Source organism: Alosa sapidissima, chromosome 3 (genome assembly GCF_018492685.1).
Source record: "Alosa sapidissima isolate fAloSap1 chromosome 3, fAloSap1.pri, whole genome shotgun sequence".
NCBI classification, from domain to species: Eukaryota; Metazoa; Chordata; class Actinopteri; order Clupeiformes; family Clupeidae; genus Alosa; species Alosa sapidissima.
The window spans coordinates 7596386-7620213 of record NC_055959.1 but is presented as its reverse complement, the minus strand read 5'-3'; the positions used below and the strand labels follow the sequence as shown (position 1 = coordinate 7620213).

At 41.4% G+C, this 23828-nt stretch overlaps 1 protein-coding gene across 1 annotated transcript; it reads right to left on the bottom strand.

The window, feature by feature from the left end:
* Nucleotides 1-9285: 9285 nt before the first annotated feature.
* Nucleotides 9286-17987, bottom strand: c3h16orf72 (chromosome 3 C16orf72 homolog). Its single transcript, XM_042086176.1, has 4 exons — nt 17522-17987; nt 15716-15796; nt 15317-15592; nt 9286-11939 (listed from the first exon to the last, which is right to left on the bottom strand). Exons 1-4 carry the CDS (start codon nt 17715-17717, stop codon nt 11695-11697), a joined length of 798 nt encoding a protein of 265 aa, XP_041942110.1. The 5' UTR covers nt 17718-17987; the 3' UTR covers nt 9286-11694.
* Between the last annotated feature and the right edge of the window lie 5841 nt (nt 17988-23828).

Below are 23828 nucleotides of genomic sequence, written 5' to 3'. Positions count from 1 at the left end.
GCACTTCTTCACTAACATAACCTCCATCACGGATAACCTACCTAAGCTAACAAGTGTGCATCTGTAATTTGATGGGTGGCTGTGACTGTTACTGTTGAAATGTCGCACACGAGGAACATGGAAAATATGGCACTGCCACAGGCGGTGTAATATGACACCACGTGCAGGGCCTCACCTGTAAAGTTGCATAATTATATTATACCATTTAAATATTATGTCAAATGTAACACGGTCATTAGTATTACCTGCAATTTACCTACGATACCATTATCCATCTTCCATTTTAACCTCTATTAGTTACACAATTATATGTTGAATTATTATATATCATAAATATGAGAAACTGTATCAGTGAAACAGTACATCGAATGCATTTCCAATTGAAAGGTGTTCTTGGATTAGCCATTTCTGAATACAGCAGAAAATGTTAACAGGCTTTTTTTGTCTGGTGTTGAGTGGAGGTGAGGGGAGCCACTAACGCACGCCCTTACCATTACATCATCCCAGTGAGCAGTGCAGGCCAATCTGCAACACAGCTTCAGTGTAAGCTTGTGATTGGGTTACGTGCTTGTGATGGGGAGATGTCTGTGTGTGTGTGTGTGTGTGTATCTGCGCGGGAGGCGTAATGTGAGGTGCATGGGAATCAAGTCTGTAGGGGGGGAGGGAGCGAATGCAGCTGGGCTTGTCCACCTACGCTGCTGAAAAATAAATGGGCAACGTCTGGGAGCAGGCTTCGACATGCATGACCAGACTGCAAACCTGGGCTTTCGCTCCGTCCCTCTAGGCTCAGTGTCCTGGGAACACTCACGTGCTCCATCTCCTCCTCCAGCGCCATCTCCATGGCCCAGCCCCGATCGTTCCATCCCTGGCCTGAGTGCACGTCGGGATGGACACGAGGACAGTAGGAAGCTGCCCTGGCATGACATGACAACCACTGCGCTGGGCTGAGCATGCTGACTGGGGAACAAACGGAATTAGTCACAAATTTCGTTATCCGTCATGTGATCCCAATGCACGCTGACAGCACCAATGTGTGGCAGCCAAATGAAAAGAGAGTGGGGTGAAGGAGGTTGTGTGTGGGGGGGGGGTGTTGTGGGGAGTTCAGGGAAATGAAGAGTGAGTGGCACGTCGTCTGAAGATGAGCAATTCCACTCCGACGGACAGCACTCCGCTCTCTCTGTGTCTGTGGGAGATCGAGAGGCTAGACAAAGCTCCAATCGTGGCCACTGTTTCTTTTTTCTTGGTCCTATTAAAAGTGACACTGTTCAAGATTGATCCATCTGGCCTCAGTCTCTGTGTGCTACCGCACCATCCAACAGATTTTTGGACTGTTCTATCTTTTTATGTCTGCAGGATTTTCCTGATCAACAAAATGGTATATTCACATTTTATTTGTACACATTTCATGCAACTATTGTTCTATTCCTTATAGAGCTAAGGTGGTAAGAAAGACCAAATAAACTACACACAAAACACAAAATAAAATTAGTTTTATTGAGTGACACAAAACTGGTCGTATGCATATAAACTTCATCCAAATATTACAAGTCTATGACTATTTACTATCCTCAACTATCAATCCCATATTAGTGTCCTTGGTCTTTTTTATAGTTAGAAAGCACTGTATTCCACCAAGTTCATGACATTCTACATAAATCATTTGGTGCTATACTGAAAAGAAAATACTACTTTGTCTGCTCTATTGACGAGACATTTAGAGGAGGCATTTATGCATCTCTTCATTTGAAACTGAGGTTACTAGGATAATGTAAACGTTACTGTTAACCCCATTTTCATGACCATGCTATACAAATCACTGTACACCAAAATGTCACACTTATGAAAGAGAACCAATAAGGCTCAACAGCTTCTCTCAGGACTTAGTTTGTCTCTAGTAAGTACCTCCTGCCTTCATCTGGGAGTGCCTTAAAAAGATTAAAAATATGGGAATGTCAATCCTCTGTAATTATTTCTCTCCCCTCCACACCCTGCAGATAACACAAACATGGTTTGGTTGTGCAGCGAAGCTTCACTAGGCCTCCATGAGAGCGCTGGTCCACTCTACCATTAATTAAGCTGACTCATTATTGGTGTTTGCTGCTCTCCTCCTGATAGGCAAAAAAAGGAATGGTCCCGCCTGGGTAATTCCTTCCACCTAATGCAGGCATTCATTATTAACTTTTCAGTTCTGCTGAACTGTCCTGTTGTCTCCCTTGGGTGGATTCGTTAGACTGTTAAGAGAGAGGCAAAACAAAGTTTGGCCCAAGTCTTTTGCTATGCTATTGCTATGTGTGACATCGCATTCCATAGGCACATTCCATAGGCACTCCTTTCCTCTAGTACTAATGGCAATTCTATAGTCTCCTTTGCACTGTAGCTTAAAACTAGCCTGATGAGCCAGATCCACATCAAGATGTAGGGTCTGGGAACTCACCATTCACAGTGCTCAATCTGAGGGGTGGGATAAACGGTTGTCTTTCAAATTCCTTCTGCACGCAATAGGATAGCGCTACAACTCATGAGTCCCATGCGTTTTCCCACCAGCAGAGCTAGTTGGCTAGTTGATCAAACTTTTAAAAAAAGCTTAACTCGAGTCACGCTGTTCGCCAGCAGCAGCATCCATCTTTGTTTTCAAGTAGTAGGGAATTCATAGCCTGGGTGTTCCCATGCTGCCTTGCGCGCGATTTGATTCACGCTGCTAAGGCAGCCTGGAGACCATGGAGCAAATTTTCGCCTGAGATAGGGAACCAATCACAGAACAGGGGGGAAAGCAAGACGATGATGAGCTATGCACAGACGCATTTGATAGACATCCGTGGCACCCAATAAACGGATCTGGGCATTTTTTTCAAATACGAGAAAATGAACGTTTGGTTCCCAGACCACGTCTCATTGAGAAGTGGTGGCGGTAGCCAGGCTAGGGAATTCACACAGAACCGTCGCAACTCTGCCATCTACCAGCCTGCCCATCGACTATACACAATGTGATTGGCCTGATCGAAGTTTAATTTTTCCAGCTCGCAAGCCAACAGAGAGTTGCTAGGCTGCACATTACATTTGCTACCGCTAACTGTACGTACACACCGCCGCCGACTTGAGCTTTTAAAGATTCAGGAAGTCATTCCATTCATTCCATTTTCAATGGAAGCCGGCTTCTCTAAGATAGAACATGATCGAACGTAGAATGCTGCCACGTCAGAGCATCCAAAGCTTCACTGTACTTTTTTGACAAGCGTCCTTGACATGGCGACCCGAGCTTCTTTGGAAGCTCAAGTCGGCGGCCGCGTGTATGTACAGTATGGTGTGTGTAGATTTCTAGGCTAGCTTAAACGTTATTCTAATGCTGTAGCCGTGCCAGCCGAACTTAGCCCCGCACACAACATTTGAGGTCGGGAAGTTCGGTCTGGCATTGCTCCGTTGTGGAGCAACTATGCTCGAACAGAGATGTTTGGACCAATCAAATTGGGCTTTACGATGATGGACAGTGCAACAGTGCCTCATCTATCACGTCATCCGAGCACGCTTAGGTTGATTTTGTTTGCACCAAAAACACTCTGGCTAGAAGGAGACAGATGGCTTCTAAGAGCCCATATGGAAAAATGCATATTATTTCAATGAGGTTGTATCACTGCAAACGATTATTTCTGAAAACTTTGGCCAAAGTTGATATGTGGGAGAACTCATGGTTTCACTTTCATCAAGGGAAAACAGCGTGTTGCATTGTGACATGTTGTTCCCTTATTCGTTTGAAATCTCTGATTGGCCACCTGTTAATTTGCTCGAGGGATTTGCAACACCCTCCCCCAGCTGTTTATAACATGTTTGTAGCATCAGTGTTCAACGGAATTATTTCTAAAAACGGAGGGGAAATATCCGTTTTTCCTAATAGCCTACCCTGCTACATTGACCCTATCTCAGATTTCGCTAACGGGTGTTGTAGGAGATATTGACGGCACAATAACTTTTACAAAAGACCAGAAAACAATGTTGGCATTTGTGGAGAAGAAGAATGGTTTGTGTGTTCTTCCTACAGCTTACGGCACGCTATTTCGTTGCTCTGATTGGTTAGGTCTATCCAGATCCATATAAAGATACAGTACAGAAACAGAATTCAGTTCACCTATTATTTTATATCACTACACCCCTGTCACATTGCAGAATATACATTGGCCTGTGGTGTGGGGAATCAACTAGACCTATTCAGTGGACCATAGTATTGCTCATACAGTATGTGGAAAACCTGAAGGCCTCTACCCAGTTATCTGTGAGGATTCTACCCACAAAAAAGAGATCATTTACAAATGTCACAGGCATTGTGTACGTACGTACATCATTCGTAATAAGTGATCATGCACTCAACAGTGGATATCAGCTGCTTCGTTATTTTAGGATTCGTTTTCTTCCTCTCCTCGCTCTCGGGAAAGAGATGTAATTGTTGAATATTTAAACACATCAAATGAGGGCTACAACCTGGGCAATCAATAATTCAGGCAAATTCTACAGCAAACATTTCCACTCTTATGAGCTCCGACAAGCCTCTACAAACTGCCCTCCATTAGGCAGAGCTGGAGTGTGGCTGCCAGCAGTACCAGCTCTTCAAGGGGTCAAGCGCCAATGGAGATATGGCAAACAAGAATGGCCTGCCTGTAAGCACAGGACGGTGGACCACACGGGTATATCATGTTCCTGTACGCTTTTTAAAAAAAGCAGTGATGCAATAGCCATCACAACACACGGTTTAGGGTTGAGTTTGTAATGTAAGACACCTTTAACACATGACTTTGTAGAAAAATACCTGTGCTCTGCATTTGTCTTACGCAGCGAATAATAATTCTCCTAAATCAATATCGCCTGGCTGGCACACTAAAAGGGCTTTCTTGCCCTCCTTTGCTGTTATGCATAGCACTTTACAAAGTGGGATCGTGGAGACAAATGAACGGTAGAGTCCAGCTCAGCACATCTGAGTGGTCGGTCAACATAATGCGCCACACCCCTCTGCACTTCTCCTGCTCCATCCCTGTAAAGCTGCCGTGCAGGGCAAGGGTCTATGCGGCCCGTTCGGACGAGCGTGTTGGCAGCCCAGAAAACAGCTCTAGTTTAGACACGTGTCTCTTTTTAAATTTCACTGGCTTATTCGAGCGCAGTCATCGTGGGACAGGTCTGATGTCTGTGAAGAGGATGGATGGGGTGGGGTGAGGGAGGGAGGACAACGAAGAAGTAGGATGACAGAACTCTCACTTTTTTTCCACTTTACTCCAAAAATGTGAGCCAGGCTTTGTGCTCAAAGACGACTTCTGAGAGAAGGCATCCATAATTGAGCAACCGCAGCGGAGGAAGTGCAGGATCTTTGGGAGCGTCGGGCATCAGTGCATCATGAGGCCCCTGCATTTTTCATCACATTAAAAAAAAAGAGACACAGACAACATGATAGAGGGATGAGAGAGAGAGGGAGATGGAAAAGAAGAGAGAGTCTAAAAGGGCCTGCAGAAATGGGAACAAAACAGAAATGATGCAGCAGCACCCTGGAAAACGTGGGCGGTCGTTGACAGGCGATGGGCCGACCGACAGACCCTGCTGCACTTTGCTGTAGTTGCACCGGCTCCTCCAGCTGTGTGCTCCTGCCTGCGCCCCTGGGCTCCTGCAGCAGCCTGCGGGCCTACAAGCACCCCCACCGCACTGCCTGTTCCCAGCTCCACCAAATCCCACCCCCCACACACACATACACATACACACACACACACCCCTCTCCCACCCGCCATCCTCTCCACATGGCTGTGAAGCAGCGTGGCGCAATGAATGATTCAGACGGATTTGGGAATAAAATGCACACACTTGGTCCCTGGCCAAGAGTAAGTCAGACAGCACAAGTAATTTTTTCCCTTCCAATGGGGAAAGAATTCTGAATCGTTAAGCATATGCTAAATTGTGAATTTTAGCCGTGTAGCGTATCATTGGCTGGTGCACTACAACAATGATATGCTGAAAATATTGATTGTGGCAGTATTCAGTGGGGGGGGGGGGGGGGTGGCATCTCTTTACAACTCGAGCATATTTGAAGCAATGACAAATAACTGTCTCAATGGCCATAACCGGATTTATCTCTGAAATTGACAAAACATTAATGGGGAAGAGGCCAAACTGAAATATTGTGTTTACTACTTCATAGCTCTTGAGACCGGCTCTTGATTAAATGGAAAACATTAAAAGTCACACCACACAAAGGCAGAAGTCATATACGAAAGTCATGAGCTCACAGGGCAAAACAAAGTATGTTGAGCAAGAATCATGTTGTCAGAGTTCTTTGTCATACAATGCGAGAGTGCTGCTGTGTTTCCCCTTGCGACTACACAGTGACGTCTGTCACGTTTGTCACCGTGTAGTTGTTACAGCACAACGTCCACGCCAGGGAGCCCATTTAATTCGGGTAGAGCTGGCAATATGGCCCCTGGATGCTCAATTTTTTTGTTGCTCCGCGCTGTCCTTGCTCTGTCAGGTCCTCATTCGTAGGCTTCGTAAATAGTTTATGGTAAGAGACTGGGAAACAAAGACGGGTGTATGGCCTAACTCAGCACAGAGATGAGGCACGCAGGACAGCTCTAGGTTGGATAGTGAAGAGTATGGGATAGAACTTTGTGGAGAGAGAGCTTTTAGGGCAGCAGTAGCAGCCATGTTGGGCCTGTGATGAAGATGTTGCCAAAGGCTGAAGGCTTCGCTCTGTGTGCGTAAGTGAGAGTGAGTGAGTGTGTGTGTGTGTGCAGTCTGATACAACATCAGAGCACCTGTCCTGTGGAGACGTGGACACACACACACACACACACACACACACAAACACTCTATCACACACACACACACTCATACTATTGAAAAGATTGCAAAGAGGAGCTACAACGACACACACAGCCATCCACACAGAGGCGCACAGCACAGTGGAGGAGTGAGTGAGTCTGACACAGCCCTCGAGACCTCAGGGAGTTGCCTCAAACTTGTGTGCTCTTGAGCCGCTGCGAAGCGAAGCCAGGCGTGAACTGCTTAAGTAAACTGAACAAAACTCCAGAGTAAGCAGTCAGAGACAGAGAGAGAGCAAGAACGAGAGGTGCCGTTCTTCTCTTCTCTCTCTCTCTCTCTCTTACTCTCTCTTGTCTCTCTCTCAGCTGACTGAGCTCCATCTGAGGCTGCATCTGAAAATGGGCTCCAGAGACAGAGCTTTTCATCATTGCCTGCTTTTATGACCTTTCACTGAAGACTTCACATCAGCAAAAAGGAGAAGAAAGAAACACACACACACACACCTGCAATCAATGAATAGACACAACTGTGGTCAAGCAATTTCCCAACAACTGTTGATTAGGCTGAGATCAATGCCCCCCCCCCCCCCCCCTCACCTATACAAACACATAGGCTAACACTCAGGTAAAGGTGATAGGTGAAAGGTGAAAAGTTCAATGACACAATCATCTAGCCTAGCTTGCATAGACTTGCATAGCAGTGATGATGAACACAAGTGAAAGACACTCACATGCTCCCATACACGTGCCCCCCTGCAATGTCATTTCTCCTGACTGACGACACAGGAGCTTTTCTTGGGCCATGTTTCTTTTGTGTCCTGTAGTTTCCACATTTTTATTTTAGTAAGTCAATCATCCACCGATTGGGGCCTTGACAGAAGCAGAGGCATGGCCATGTTCCCTGTATCAGCCGGCCTGCCTATGCCACTACCCTGCTGTGTGTGTGTGTGTGTGTGTGTGTGTGTGTGTGTGTGTGTGCTCTGTCACTCCAATGCTGGGCTCATATCGCCACCTAGTGGCGAGACTGCATATGGGAACTGAAGGAGAATTCCCATTACTGGTGACGTCTCTCTCTCACTGCTGCATCCTCTGGTCAGGAGAGAGACATGACTCGATATTGAAGATGAAAAATAAGAAATACATAAGTGCAAAATTAAAAGAGTGGGTTGCCATGGCGACACCCTCATTAGCCAAACTGTAGACGTACAGATCTCGTCAAAACACTGCAGTTTGTTGATGTTGTAGGGAAGCCTTGTGTGACGCAAATACCCCTTCTCTGCTCATCCGGCTGTGTGAAGGAATGCACCAACTTCGATGGAGTCTTCACAGAGACTCCTGCGCCATTAGACGTCACTGGTTGAACACCCAGCCATTACAGCCTAATTTGCTCTCCAACCACCATGGGTTAATTTTTAGTGTATAGCATCAACATAAAAGTAAGGATTGAATAAAAGATAAAATAATAAACCCACAAATGGAAAGCAAATAAGTGGTTTAGTGTTCAGTGTTCCTGGCATAGCATTAATAGGACTAGCATTCTACGTACAAATGTCCTTGTCTTTGGCCTAATCAGATTAGCTAGACAGCTTCTTCGTGTATTACTCAAGATGTGGATATTCTCTGCCCTACATTCCATCCAATCAAATTCTGGGTTTTAAGAATCTTGGGGAGAGCTGCTGGCCAATTATTTCAGAGTAGGCCTACACGTAGGGTCAGTTTTCCGGATGCTTTGACTGAGCTCTACCCACAGCCATAGATTTGTGTTGCCAAAACAGGGCTCTTCAGTAAGGTAATCCTGTCCTCTTTTTTTGCTTCCAAATAGCATGAACACTTCAAACCCCAGAAGGGCTAGGTCTCAACGCATACAGGGCAACTGAATCATGTACAAGAGCTCTTTAAAAAAATCTTAAGTACACCAGCATGATTAAACATTTGAGTGACATATGTCGAATTCCCCGTCATTCACACCACCCCTCGCAGTGGGCACAGAAGCATTCTTATCAGCATATTAAAGCTATTACACACTCTATAGGCAGAGTCCCAATTACCTTTCATTGTTCCACAATAGCTATATTTAGGAAATCATCAAACAGGATTGTTCAGTATTTTTTGGGCAATATATTCCACTCTCTGCCAAGCACTGCTGATCAACACTTACATTTAGCTTCAAAAACTTGCTTGAGTCTGCTCCAACCTGGTACTTGACTGCCACCTTGTGGACTAGAAAAAATGTGCTCTAGTTAAAAAACAAGTGGCTGTCCCAAAGAAATGCTGTTGCATTTTTGAGATATCATGATTAATTGTAGATACAGATCATGGCAAAATCACTCTCATTTTGGCATAATTTGATTCAGAACAGTAAACTAATCCAAGAAACAAACTGATCCATTTTTCTCCGAGAAGAGTTGGCAAAAACAATAACCGCAATACATTAGAAAAGAAAGCAATTTAAATACATGCCAAAAAAATCATTACACATACATCCAACAAAAGACAATGATTTTGCATATTTGAAAAGTCTTTAATAACTTAAGCCCATACACTACTGCTTCTTTTAAAAAGGGAAACATTTTACATGGCAACATTTCGCAATATTTATTTCTCCAACACAATGCTCATCTCAACTTTTGAAAAAGACATGAACAATGTGGCAAACTGCTGTTAACTTGACTGATTTCGTCGTTGTCTCTACAATCAGTTGTTAGCCAGCCTCTATATTTGGTTGCAGTACAACCTGTTAAATGACACTGGAAAATGATTGATACATTTAAATGTCGTCTTATTTTTTTTTTTTTAAAGATTAGTTGGTGATATTCCTTGTTTATTTATTAAAATAAAAAAGCAAGCAAAAAAAAAGAGAATAAAGTGACATTTCTACATAATTGTCCCTGGGTGTCCCCCCATTGCCTATATATGACAGTAAACAGGCTGAAACAAAGTGTGCTTAGTAATGCTAACGGTGAACCTAAGATTCTCCAAGAACTGGACTCCTTGTGTGTTTTGGCATTAATATATTTGTCTTGGACAAAAGAACAGATGCCCAAGTTTAATGCCAGCTTTAGATGGTACCTATTGACAACATTTTACCACTTGGTTCAGTTACTGAATGCACTACAATTTATTCCATGGTCACCTCTGTCTGCCTCTACATTGTGCACCAAAATACTAATACCCATGTGTTTCTGCATCAGTCAAGTTCATGCCCACGTTTATGCAAGGATTTCTCTTAGTCATCTTTTGTTTTAAGAGTTGCTTCAAGTGCATAAACGTGATTTGTATGCATGAGATTTCCTTAGGGATAGGAAGGCCCAGTACGCCACCTCTCTGCTTGCCCAACAGCTCAGAAAAAAATGGTTCTTTACGCAACGCCTCAAATCCTGAGCTGTTTATTTTTTGCCATGGCCACCTTAGCAATGACGTCTCTACGTACTGATCTAGATACACAGAGCGGCTTCCTACGGCCTTGTATAGTCATTGTCTCAATTTGATCCAGTGGCATAAAATGGTAAAGATATAAAGCCAAATGGATCTGTAGATGACTTTAGTGCAACAACATTATTGCAACTTCCTCAAGTTCCAGACAGAACAAAAGAGAAAAAAAAACAAAAACTCAGCAACAGGGGTGGGATTAGAAAAAATAAGAAAGCACTATTTCTGCTTGCAATATTGTTGATACACTGACACCAAATAACTACACATTTTTTCCAGACTCAGGACAGTGTAAAAAATAATTTATTCACATTATACCCCAAAGGCCTTTTATAGTTACTGGCTGGAGAGCACTTTTATCATTTTTTGTGCTGTGATACAGCAATATCGTAGCGAAAATATGGTGACACTAGAGTGCAATTTAACCTTGGATTAAGTTGGTTTCTGTCTCCCATATTAAAATGAACTGAACAGTGCTTCAGGTATGAGCCTTGGCGGCTGCTAAGAGGCAAGGAGCATCAGGAGTCGTCCCAGGTGGACATGAATTGTGACAGACAAGCTGAGCAAGTCTTGCAGCAGTCCACAATTTAACCCCCGAAAGACATGGGGTGGGAATCATACATTAACTCACCATCATGTTATACACTAGAGCAATAATGTGAATACAATTATACAAACAGTCCTCAGTCTAAAAAAAAAAAAAAATGTGTAGAAACTTGGTGTCAATGTATCGATAACTTATCACCAGCAAAACTACTGCCGTGTAGTGCCATCTCATTTTTTTTTCCCAACCCCTACTCAGCAGCGGCTTTAAATAAGACTAGCAAGTTGTAAAAAGCAATTGAGTTCAATAGTACTGGTGTCCTCACAAATGAACTGCCATTATATAGAAACAGAAAAAAGCAGGTTGTGAGCATATCTGGTGGGAGCCAACAGGTGTACAAAAAGGACACCAAAGCACTGAAGAAATGAACATTCAGTGGTTAACTGGTTTCACGGCTGAAGCATAAATAGCCAATACGGGTACTGCCAAGCCAGCTGGGGGCCATCAGTTACCCATACATTTCCTATATGAAGAATACCTGCAGCATTAAGAACTCAAACTTATTTCTACACTCAAATAATCAAGTACTGACAGACGTGTCCACTGAGCACTGAGAGAGGGTAACAGATATTGGTTTACAGCGAGAGGTATCTACTACAGTGGTCCAACGTATGGCAATCATTATTGAATTCACCCATATGTGATGTTCAATGGCCCTCGTTTCCTTTTATGTGTGTTGATGGGGTGGGGGGGGATTGGGGAGGGGGGGGACCAAAAGTTTTAGGGATTTAAGTGGCTTTTTTTATTTATTCATGTTTTTTTTCTGTTTTTTTTTCCAAGCAGCACAGTACGCAACTGGGAGCCGGCAGGAGCTCGGGGTGGTGGTGGGGTTTATTGGAGGGCTGGGGTGGGGAATGGTGGGAGCAGGCGAGCGGCTCAGAGCATTCGGTTACGTTTGTGGGTGGGGGAGTCTGTGATTACATCGGCACACTGGGCGGAGCTGCGTTTCCTGGTGCCGCCGTTGTCCAGGTGTAACGCCATCTCCTCCGATATGAAAGTGTTCAAGTCCACATCGTGCAGTCCGTTTCTCCGGCGGCCAGGGTTAGAGCTGCTGCTGACGTGGGTGGGGGACCCGGGGGTGCTGGAGCGCACACTAATGCTCGCCATTGCCCCACTGAGACCTGCACACAGGAACAGCCAGGTAGAGAAATTACACTTTGGGGAAAAAAAATAATTCTTTATGCAAATCCACAAGTGCACAAATGCAAAAACTGAAAAGGACATAATTATCTAAAATGTCAGCAGTCTAATTCTGCTTCACGTTTGATATGCATTTCATCAGTGCCCTATTCAACTGAAGGACCGGACACCATCTGTCTAAATCCAAATCCAAGTGATATGGCTTCATAGAGGGACTTGCTCAAACTAAACAAATGAAGTCTGGCCTCTTGTTTCATGGACAGTAAACCTCTAATGCGTTTCTGAAGCCTAAGTGCACCCATCACCAATAATTTATATCATATAATATAAATAATTGAAAAGTTTATGATATAAAATAATTTAAAAAGTATATGATAACATTCCCTGAGATGCTTTTGTTATGTAAGGCGTAGGTTACATGTACCAGAAAAATATGGGTTCATATTTTGGCTCATTTTCCTCATGATATTCGAGCACACTCTGTAGGAAAAAACAGGCAGCTATGCCTTTTAGCTCTGACTGGCCAAGATATTTAGGCATCTTCCAGGTGTATAGCTAAATTGCTGATTACTATGGCTCCATCTTATTGATTCAGATTGCTATGGGTGGTACAATGTGACAGGGCGAGGGAGCATGTGTTTTTATAATTGGCCAATGCTCTATTACCACATTTTTTTGTACGGCCATTAGAGGCAGGGAAGAGAGCAGTCCACTTTGGAAAGCCTGGTAGATTCCCGCGTTGCATTGACATCTAAACTCAACAAGAAAAACATCCTGCGGCATGACCCCTTTGAAAATTAACAATAATGGGGAAACGTGAAAAGAGAATTAGAAAATATTTCCTTGGCTGATTATTTTATCAGTCCATGGAAGTACAGTACAGTATCAATCATCCAGAAAACATGACTGAAAGGTCCATGTTAATCATGCAGTCTGCAGTACATTGCTGATGTCTGTCCTCTATAAACAGTGTTCTCTACATTAAACCAGCCATTTAACAAAAAAAATATATAAGTGTTACATGTGGCTGAAATCTTGACACATCTTGCACATTCAACATACAGACTCAGGTTATTTCCAATTCATACTAGAACCAACTGCTAATTCTGCCAAAAACATACTTTTGGGGTCATTTCAACCAGTGCTATAGGTACTTGTTTGTAGTTAAGTCCAAAGACATTTTAAAAAGTGGGTCTGTTTAACACAATACAAAGAAGAGAATATGTATAAATGTGGGATAATGAAGCAGCTCAAAAGAAAAGTGTGATATGATGGTACTTTTGGGCTGCAATAACTAATCAATTAACTGATTAGAAGGCACCTATTTAATTAATTGGCAACTATTTTTGTAACCATCAGACAACAAAAAGCTGCTAAAATAACACAGAAACAAATATTAAAAACAATAACAGGGGGAAAAGCTTGGTACAAAGACAATATCCACCAACATTAAGACTGCTTTCATATTACAGGTTTCGAGAATAAACACTCATGAGGCTGGTGCTGGCTGCACATAAACAGGAAATTCTTTCAATTGGATCCATTAGAATAAAATACATATTTTAGAGGCAAGTTGTTTCAGTGTTTTTTCCTCCCATTTCTAAACTAATTAAATCTTGGACACTTCAATGACAAACCTTCCAACTAGTCTTGATGTTAATTAAATATGTTTTTAATAGCTACTAGGCCTATGTGTTGGTGTAAGAGAGCATTCACAAGGCAAACACTACTGGAGATGCTGATAAGTATGCAGCGAGTCATTTGGGACCAGGTGAAAGGCTAAAAGGTGAAATAACTTTCAAAACTTTTTAGACTGCTTGTCAGTTAAGAAATAAAAGGAATAGATTGTATACATTTCACTATGTATGGAAGGATGTCCTGTGTGCACAGTTTTAATTTTGAACACTCCTCTTTTTTTTCCAGAACAGTATACAAAAACAAATGATCGTACACTTCTCACACATACATAGACAGGTATAAGGGACAGTGCAGTTACATACCGATTTAGTAACTCTGTTATTTTACAGGTTTAGAGGGAAAATTGTCTAAAAAAATATTACAACTGCCACTTGTTACTCACAGCTGTTTGTTTTGTTTTTTTCACTGATTTTTTTAAAAGCCATCGTTTAGGCATAGTACCACATGGTAAATCAAGGGCTCATTTCCTAGACATGGATAGCAGCTAGTCCTAAACTAAAAAAGACCTTGAATTAATATATCCACTGAAAACAAATGTCTATGACATTTATGTCTAATCCATATTCAGGAAACTTGCACTAGGTGTCTGCTTAATGCTTAAAAAAGGGGGAATATTTAAGCCGCTTCTGAAATTAGGCCTACCTCTTCAAGGCCAGGCAAGAATTACACTGAACAAGTCAGACTAGTCTCAGCCAAATTATTTTCAGAATCGCAGCCAGCTTGGGTTTTAATCAGATATCTTAATGAGTGCTTTTGACAAGCCATCAGATGTTTATCCAAATATGACATGATTGCAATTTAAAGGGTCTTATTCCACTACAGTGTGGCTTGTAAGTCTAGTCATTTTAGAGGGCAAGGTTATCCAATTTCACAGTGAAGCCAAACCTAAAGCAAGGGAAGTCTGTTGCAACTCATTGTCTCATTGTTGCAAGTCTGTTGCAACTCATAGGCTACCCGTCATCAAATTGTTCAACTCCTGAACAGGGTAACATATCAAGTCTGTTAAAAGGGTGGTTTTGAGAAGACCATGTGCCTTTTATGTACAGGGTTGGGGAGTGACTCTTAAAGATATTATAACCATACTTGCTCATGCATTCAGGTCTTCGATAGCCCACAAACTACCTGTGACTTACGGCTCCCACACACAGTTGCGTGCGTTGCAGTGGTGGACACATCCCGTTCACTTTACATGGGCTTACGTCATCCGTTGCCGAACTGAATTGTGCTCCCGTTGCACGTGTTGAGAAGTTCAACTTTTCCTGCACCGACGGAAGGCACCAGCCAATCAAATTACGAACAAGCGAACAGACGGCACCAGCCAATCAAATTACGTTTATCCCTTAAGTAATTTGCATAGCTACCGTTGGGAACACCCACTGGCATGCGTTGACTGAACACAACTGTGTGTGGAAGCCGTTAGCCTCCATAACCAGCAAAGCATGTAACTGAGCTGTTCACAAAAGTGACCACATGTCCAAAATCAAAAATAGCTGGCAGAAACAGCCTCTGACATTTCATACGTTCCATGTGAGACTGTAACTAAACAAACCTCTTTGTGGCCTGGTCTTGACCACAGAACTAGTGATAGAGAACACACACATTCAAAACAGCTAGGCTAGGGAGATTATACCCATCATTCAACGTTGCTTGCAATATTTACCGTGTAGTGCTATGGCCTCACGGAAGGGTTGTAAATCAGCCTCTACAGAAGAGACTGTGTCTGTGGAGGAAGCCCGGTTTGGGGACATGACAGTCAGTTTGGGCGCAGCTCTGGAAGTCCTTGGCGGTGGAGCTTTGCCACAAAGGAAACTTATCAAATCCTCCCGACGGATGGTTCTCCTGCGCTTTTTGACCCAGGCCAGAACATCCTTATTGCGTCGCTGATAGCCAATCTGAATTCCTAGGTCATAACTTCTTTGCCGGGCATCCACGCTTTCTGTGCATCAAGGGAACGAAACAACGATCACATACAAGGATTAAGGATGGCTCCTATTACAACAAGATTAGACATAAACTGTGGTGAAAAAGGGTTCTTTGAAACGTGACAAATAAAAAATACCTTTATATAAATTGGTGACAGCTGTTGCAGCATTTTGAAAGGGGACCCAGAGTGATATTCCCTGCTGGTGGCACACTCGATCTGCAAACATAATACAAATACCTTGAGATATCTTGGTCCATGGATATGTAGACCTTTCGCAATTGGAATTGGAAGTCTTTTCAGAAGAGTACACATCCATTTCATCAGTTCAATACACACTGCTGGCTTTTGTGACTGCCACTGTCACAGAAATAGAAGCTTGCATCTGAAATGACTCGAGGTTGCGTTAGCTTAACGTTAATGTCTCTGCGCCATTTTGTTTAACAAGTTGCCACCAGTTTCACATATTTCACATAATTATTATAACAGATCTGACAATTCACAGAGTAGTGAAACCAGACCTTATTCGTCTTTAGCTTTCGGAATGGACGAAACTGTTCAGTCATCCACGTTAAGATCCTTGATTTTAAGTGTTGAGAACGTATGGTTAACCAGCATTTAAATCAACCAAACTAACGTTAATGTTAGCTGACGTTAGCAAGATGCCAACTCGGTAGCTAGGGTAACCAGAACTTATCGTCCAATGAGTTGAAATACATTAATAATAATCATGATTACAACATTTCATAATTATTTCGCAGTTAGTTAGCAACAGTTTAGACCAAAGAAATGACTGTGCCAGCTAGTTTCATAGCCAGCAATGTAATCTTTCGTTAGTCCTTTGGTCACATGGCTATTCATTAGCTTACAATAGATATTTGATATAACCGTAAAAATTGTCTGTTAAAATTGTGTACCGCGATCTTAAACTGTTAACATATTTTATCAATAACTATGTGCATCATAGTTCAAGCTTCACCCTGATCTTCGCCATTTTGTGTAATTTAAGATAGCCATCATTAGCGAGCTAGAATATCAGTGCTAAAGACCTCAACGTTACAAAATCCAAGTTGTTTCACTGGCTCATGATTTGTCAAAAGTGAAAACGTGTGAAATTACAATTCATCTGTGCATAAGACTTATTTATGATGCCAATCCGAGATTAGTTGTTCACCCACTCTGCCATCAAGAAACAGAGACGTCTATCACGAAATGTCACAAGAGAATGTGTTGCAGTAATTATTGTTTCCATCGCCATTTTGTTTCTAGCTTGCTACCCTTGATAGTTAGCAAGAGTGGCTAAGTTACCAGCTGACATTACATTTAAGATTTCGTAGACAGGCCTTTAAGTCCGCAGACAGACAGCGTTGTATGAACACAAGGTGTTTTTACAATTTACATAAGACTTCTCAAGTAGTCACCGTATCGAGTGAACACTGGCTAACATGGACGCTAACTAAGCTAACGTTAATATCTCAATCCGGTCCTTGTCCTCAATGTAGAGGACTAACGTTTACGTTATCTCTGGCAAACTACTTAGATTAAAACTATCTTTAAAAGTGTCCTGAAACACGGTCTAGACCACGTTATCTACATAACGTTTAATATTGTACCAATTACATTAGGTAAAGACATTTAATTGGGTTCAACAACCATGGTCAACTTCTCTAGACAAACTGAGTCGGCCTCCGATATACAAGTGAGGCATACTTTAGCTTAACGTTAGCCAAAAGATACGATGTGCTATGTTACGATAGCACGTTAGCTCTCGGTAGCTAACATTTAACCAAGCTAACCAGCCAACGTCAGCTGTTGTTTTGGCGAAAATATGCTAAGTTAGCTAAGTGTTGTAACTGGGTAGTTTATCTTGCAAACAAACTAATGGCGACAAGCAATGTTCTAACTAACGTCAGCGTTACACGATATTAATATCCCCATTCAGACCTTTATAAAGTTGAGCAACTGCTGTGGCTGAATTCTGGAAAAGGTGCCACAATTTCTCTTGATTTTGATCTGCTTCTTCTTCGCTTGGCTCCCCTTGCTCAGCTTCAGCCAAGCACTGCCGCTCCCATTTTGAGAACCAATGTTCGGGTCCGTGTTCCTGAATCTCCGCTTCCCCTTCTTCTTTTTTATCCTCCATAATGGTACTCAGATTCCGAACTAGATTATATAGATGATGGTGGATTGCTAACACTTTGACGAGAAAATACAATTCCGTCGAATTTGTGTTTGTGTCAACTAACTTCGTTACGGCGTTTACAGCGAGACAAGTCTGTCTCGGTGACTTCGTCCAACTCCCAAACAAACTAGCGGTGCTGCTGAGAGATTATAAAGAAATCATACTACCGTGTTGGTGTTTAGACTACACCTACTTTCTGGAAAGAACAAGAACGATTGGCTATTGTGACCTTACGTCCTTAACAGTTGCATTTTCACTGGACAAAGAATACATCAGTCAGTGGAACGACACAAAGAAACCACGATGAAAATTCTTTAGTTGTTACGTAGTGAGCAAGGCTGGGAAGTTTTTTATCAAATGCATTTGCTGTTGTCTGTCATGCGATAAGGGCCTTGGTTGGATTTATTTCAGTGCCTACGATTAATAGAGATGAATTGAATTGGTTGCAGAATATGCAGTGTTAATACATATAACCCTTCGACTAGGCAGTCCAAACTATAATACATTCTCAATTAATTAGTTAGGTTAAAATAACTGTTCTGTACTCCATCATTAAACAGTAATAAGGCTACAGTGGGCGATTCAACTTCATTTGGGCCAATATCTCTGTTCGCAGAACTAACTGAATGGCTGAAAAAACATTTTCAGTTGACACATTGCTAATTATTTTCCTAAATTATATTTTAATGTGGGCTATTATTGGCCATAATTTGAAAGATGCATGGGCAAAATCTTCAAGTCTTACGTGTCAAAGTATCAACCAAAGACTATTCTAACTGCTAGGTAAATATAGCCTACCTATAGGCTAAATTTAAACATGAATATTAATAAACTATGTAACATATAGCCTATCAATATACTTTATAGGCCTATGCTTCCATAAATGTGTAGTTTCAGTGCTTGACATTATACCCACATAGGCCCAGATGCCTGTGTAGGCTACCTCAGGATTATGTTGGATTAGCAGCACCTATATGAAAATAAAAAGTGCACATATAGAATTCAAATTTAAAAACATAAATGCTGGGTAGCCTACTTGAAATGTAGCCTAGGCCAAATTTCCACCAACCATAGTTTTAGAAATTGCAATTGGTTGATCTTTAGAGGAAAACATCAGCATCAAACTCAGTAACCCCCGTCAACAGAATTTCTGGATACATTTCAAACCTTTCAAAACTGTTTTTCTGTTTTTGTCCACTCCAACCTAGCTATGAAAAACGTAAGGCTATACCTGATTCAAATACTTGATATTAACACAAGGATCAATAGCCTAATAAACACCATAAATATAAATATTTCACCTTCTACTGATGGTGAAAAAACTTTGTTTCAGGTCCACTCTACATCTAGGCCTAGGTTTCATGCCTTGAGTCTTTTGCTCATCTTTCCACCCTTGTGTGTATAATTTAAACTGTTTTCTCCACACCTCATGTTTCCATTTCATGAAATCCTGCCTGTATAATAATAGCTTTGATTTTATTAATATGCCAGCTTTATGCTACTGGTATTCTAATTGCTCTCAATTTAAGTGACAAAATGTAGATTAATGACATTTATAAATAAATACAAGCCAGAAGCATTTTTTTTCTATCTGAACAACTTACAGCATTAAGATAACAATAGCATAGCAATAATAGCAACTGCCAGACTAAAATGTTGTCCCCCTCTTGAGGACAGAGCACCATGATTCAGCTCTATTCTCCCTCTCGACTACTTCAGTCCTCTGATATTTGTTGTCTCAGCCTTCCCTCAGTCTAGACTGAGGTTCTTGGTGAATTGAGCTGGCCATGTATTCAAGATTCATCAAAATTTTAATCATCATGTATTTAGTCCATTTAAGAGGCATACTTAAATACTTACATACGTAAATATTTATTAGGCCTATATTATCATTATTTATAGTCATTATTATCAGTAGTATTATTATTATCATTCATTTGTTTGTCATTGTTATTATTGGTTGTTTTAGAAAAAAGCGTAACCATAACAATAAAAGTACCAATTAGAAGGACCAAATTAAAAAATAAAAGGAGTGGAGCGCTCTAGAATTTTTGCTTTCAACCTCTGCCAACATTTTCAGCATCATCAGATGTCTTCAGCACAGCCTTTTTTTAATATTTCTTCTTTGGTATAACTTTTTGTAGACGTGAGACCAACTCGACATCCCACAGATGCTATCAAATTGAGATCTTCGATTTGGAGGCCGTATATGCTAACACCTTGAATTCTTCATCATGTTCCTCTATTCCTATTCCTGAACAACATACTCTATATGGCAGGGGCGAATTATCCTGTAGCAAAAGTTGATACTGAGGGATTTCAGAGCATTAAACTGACAACATGAATGCAGTGGTGGGGGACATGATCTTATTGAGGCCACTGCTAAACTCCCATGGCACTTATTGCAAAGGGTTTCCCGGTGTCCTGGTCAAATTCCCAACCTGACTCATTCAATTTGGCCCCCTTATCATCCTCCATTGGCTCGTTCATTCATTCCCTCACTCGCAAGCTGGTGCGGTGAGCATTCTGGCACATAATGGCTGCCATGCATCACCCAGGTGGGTGCTACACATTAGGGTTAGTGAGGTGAAGCGCTTTGGGTGTCTTGAAAATATAAATGCAAGTTGTTTTTGTTGTAAAAGTAGTGCACCTGGTCCACAATGAAGTTATAGATACAGTATTAGTGGCGCTGTTGGGTTTCAGTTGGGCAACCATAAGAGACCAAGTGAAAGCTGTGGCCGAGGAGTATCTTTGACTTCCCTGCCCTAAAGGGACATGAGAAGAAAGAGATATGAGAGATATATTGTACACCAGAAAGTTTTACAGGTTCACCAACTTCCATTTCCATTTCTGGTGCACTCCAGGTACCTGTCATGCTCACTAGAAGAAGAAAAAAAACATTTATCCACGTACAGAGACCAATTGCAGGGACAGTCCCCCTGCAGCTTGGGTTAAGTGCAAAGGGACACAACCACAGAAGACAGACTTTCTGATTTCTGCTGTATTTTTGAAAATCAAATAGGGTACTAAATGATGAGAAGATGAAGGACAGGATATGTAATTTATAAGTGATTCATCACTGAGCAGTGTAAACAAATGAGCATGCAATAAAACATGAAGTAGTTCAAGAAGCCTTAATACTGCTTTCAGATCAATTGGAAACTGAATTTCTCTAGTCAATCAAAAGAGAAACCGTATGACTCCAAGTGGGAATTCTTCGATTTCTGTTAGTAGGCCTAAGTAATCAGTAGTGTCTGCTGATATTTTGCTGCATGCATACGATCATTATGTTATAGCCTGTTCCATCTCAGATCAGAGTACGGCTGCTAGCGTAGCTGTCATATAGGGATTGTCAAAGTTTCTTTTTTTTCGTCATCTACTTACTGAATATTTGGTCAACGATACCCGGGACACCGAAACACCGGGGCACATGAAACTTGGTGGGCATGTAGCCCCACTAGACTTTTACGGAAAAATTTAGTTTGGTCCCCGGGGGCCACTCAACCCCCCAGATAAATCTAGAATTAATACTGATGACTGAGCAGAGGATTTAGCTATTCTCAATGCTTCAGTCACAGACAGAAGAGCAGTTTCAGTAGAATGACCACTCTTGAAACCAGACTGCATAGGGTCTAGTAGATTATTCTGATGAAGAAAGTCACATACTTGCTTGAAGACCACTTTTTCCAAAACCTTTGACAAGAAAGGAAGAAGAGAGACAGCTCTAGTTCTTCACTTCAGTTGGATTAAGTGACATACAAGCATAAGAGTAGGGAATGATAGGAGATGGAGACAAATTGACGAGCAAGATTTATTTTCGCGGAGAGGATGTACAGCACTGAGCGCCGCGGTCATATTTTGTACCGCAATGGCAATTTGTCTCCAATAGGCTTCACGGTACATCTAGCCTAGTTCTAAATATCATACTCAATATAGCCTGGCTAACACAAGACATATTTTCAACTCTCTATTGAGATTGAGAATGGTGGGGACCTTTCCTTCTATTCCAATTTACAAGGGGCGTAACCAGCAGTAAAATTAAACTTAAACCGGTACATTAAACTCTTACCAAATCTTTTTGGTACAAACACATCTTTCTTGTAAACAAAGGTTTTAAATGCATTGTTTACGCAATTACAAAAAAAATACATTTCCATGTCATTTAACAAAAACGCCATCAGCATGGCTGTTTAATGTTACTGTATTGTTTTTATTTTGTAAGTCACTTTGGACAAAAGCATTTGCTAAATTCCATAACCATAACCATCTGTATACCTCTGTCTGTCATCACATAAACTCGCCCCATTTAGGAGAAACGGTTGTGATTGGTTCCTGGGTTTTTGGTGCTTTGGAAATCGGTTTCAATAATTGTGCGCTCATGACACATCGGATATTTGGAAACCCAACCTCTGACTCAGGCAAAATGACTGAATGCAAAGTTGGGTTGGATTTTATGCTCGGAGACTCGTGGAAATCTTGTACCCCGAGTTACCCTACTTGACATCACAATCATGCTCCAGGAAGGTCATGATGTCATGAACACACTTTTTTTTGGAAATCAGGGCTTCCGAGTTTACGTTTTTCATGAACGCATTGGAGGCATCATAGACCTGGAGAGAGTGAGGAAGTATCACCTTTATTTGAAACTATTATTTTTAACTAATGTAGTGTTCATACTGTGGGTCGCTTTGGACAAAAGCGTCTGCCAAATAGCATAACCATAACCGTACCATATATCTATCTATTTCCTATCAGAAAACCATAACTGCAGGTCACCAGCAGACCACCCTTATAGACTAAGTGGTAGCTTACTCATTCTAATCCTTTAGCTCTTCATAGGCTTTCTCAGACCCTTGTAACGTGAAAAACATTTTAGCCTGAATTTTAAAGATAGAGGTAGGCTGTCTTAGCCATTTTGCAGAAGCCTTCAATGACAGCTTGAGAATTTAACCAAACATGGGTCTAAGACTATGGAATAATATATATACTGCTCAAAAAAATTAAGGGACCACTTCAATCATACACTGGATCGGTACTCTGACACTCCTTGGTTCTGAGCACAAGTAAAACTGTTGATGCGAGTGTTTTATTTTGCAAGAACTGTCAGACATTCTGTGAATGTAGTTTGAGAATGGAGAAAGGGGTGGAAGGTTTCAAAAAATGTGTTTTAACAATTGTGGAAAACTGTAAGTGTTTTGAGCAGTATATATAACCAAAGCCACATTGCTGTGTAATTTTCCATTGGCTGAATAAGTTCGAAACATCGTCATGAAAGGATATTTAATCTGATTAAGAACTCTGAGGGATATTCAAAATAGATTTGTTGATATATTACTTTTCCCGTCAATGTTCCAAAAGCACCCTTCATCAAACAAGAGTTTTTCAAAGAGTTATTTTTTTGTTTATATTGGTCAAATTTTAACAGAAAGCTTCAATAGGTCTCCATCATGTTGTTTATCTGACAGCAGAGGGCAGTATTTGTTTACCTGCTTTTCCATGAAATGTACATGTGGCCCTTTGTAGGCCTACTCAGTAGCCTAAGCTGATCATAAAATGAATAGTGATTGCTGTAGTCTATACATGTTCCCTGAATTATTTGAGCAGCTAATGGACATTGAATTTATCCAAGTTTTATTTGTATGCCATTTACCAATATAGCGCATCATGATGTTAAAACTCTGACACCATTATTGTAACAAAATTGATGCAACTATAAATAGCCTAATCGTTTCTACTGTGGAAGAACAACCTCAAATACTTTGCTACTGAACCAACTCTACAGTGATGGTGGCTATGGTTACCCAAATAGCCTAACAGCTAGGCCATAGGCTCACCTCTCAATTTATTAAGAGAAAGTCGAGGTTCTTGCTCCACACAAACCACAGTGACATTTCTTTATAGAATAATACTTAGGTAGAAGAGGCTACTGATTTTTACCTCATAGTGAGCTCTGTGTTAAGATTAAAATGAGAAATCAACAGATTCCCTTCAGAATAAGCCTAAACCGGACGCACAGACGCATATTATCAATAGATTTCATTGTGGGTAAGCTCTGTCTCAGTCCACATCCAA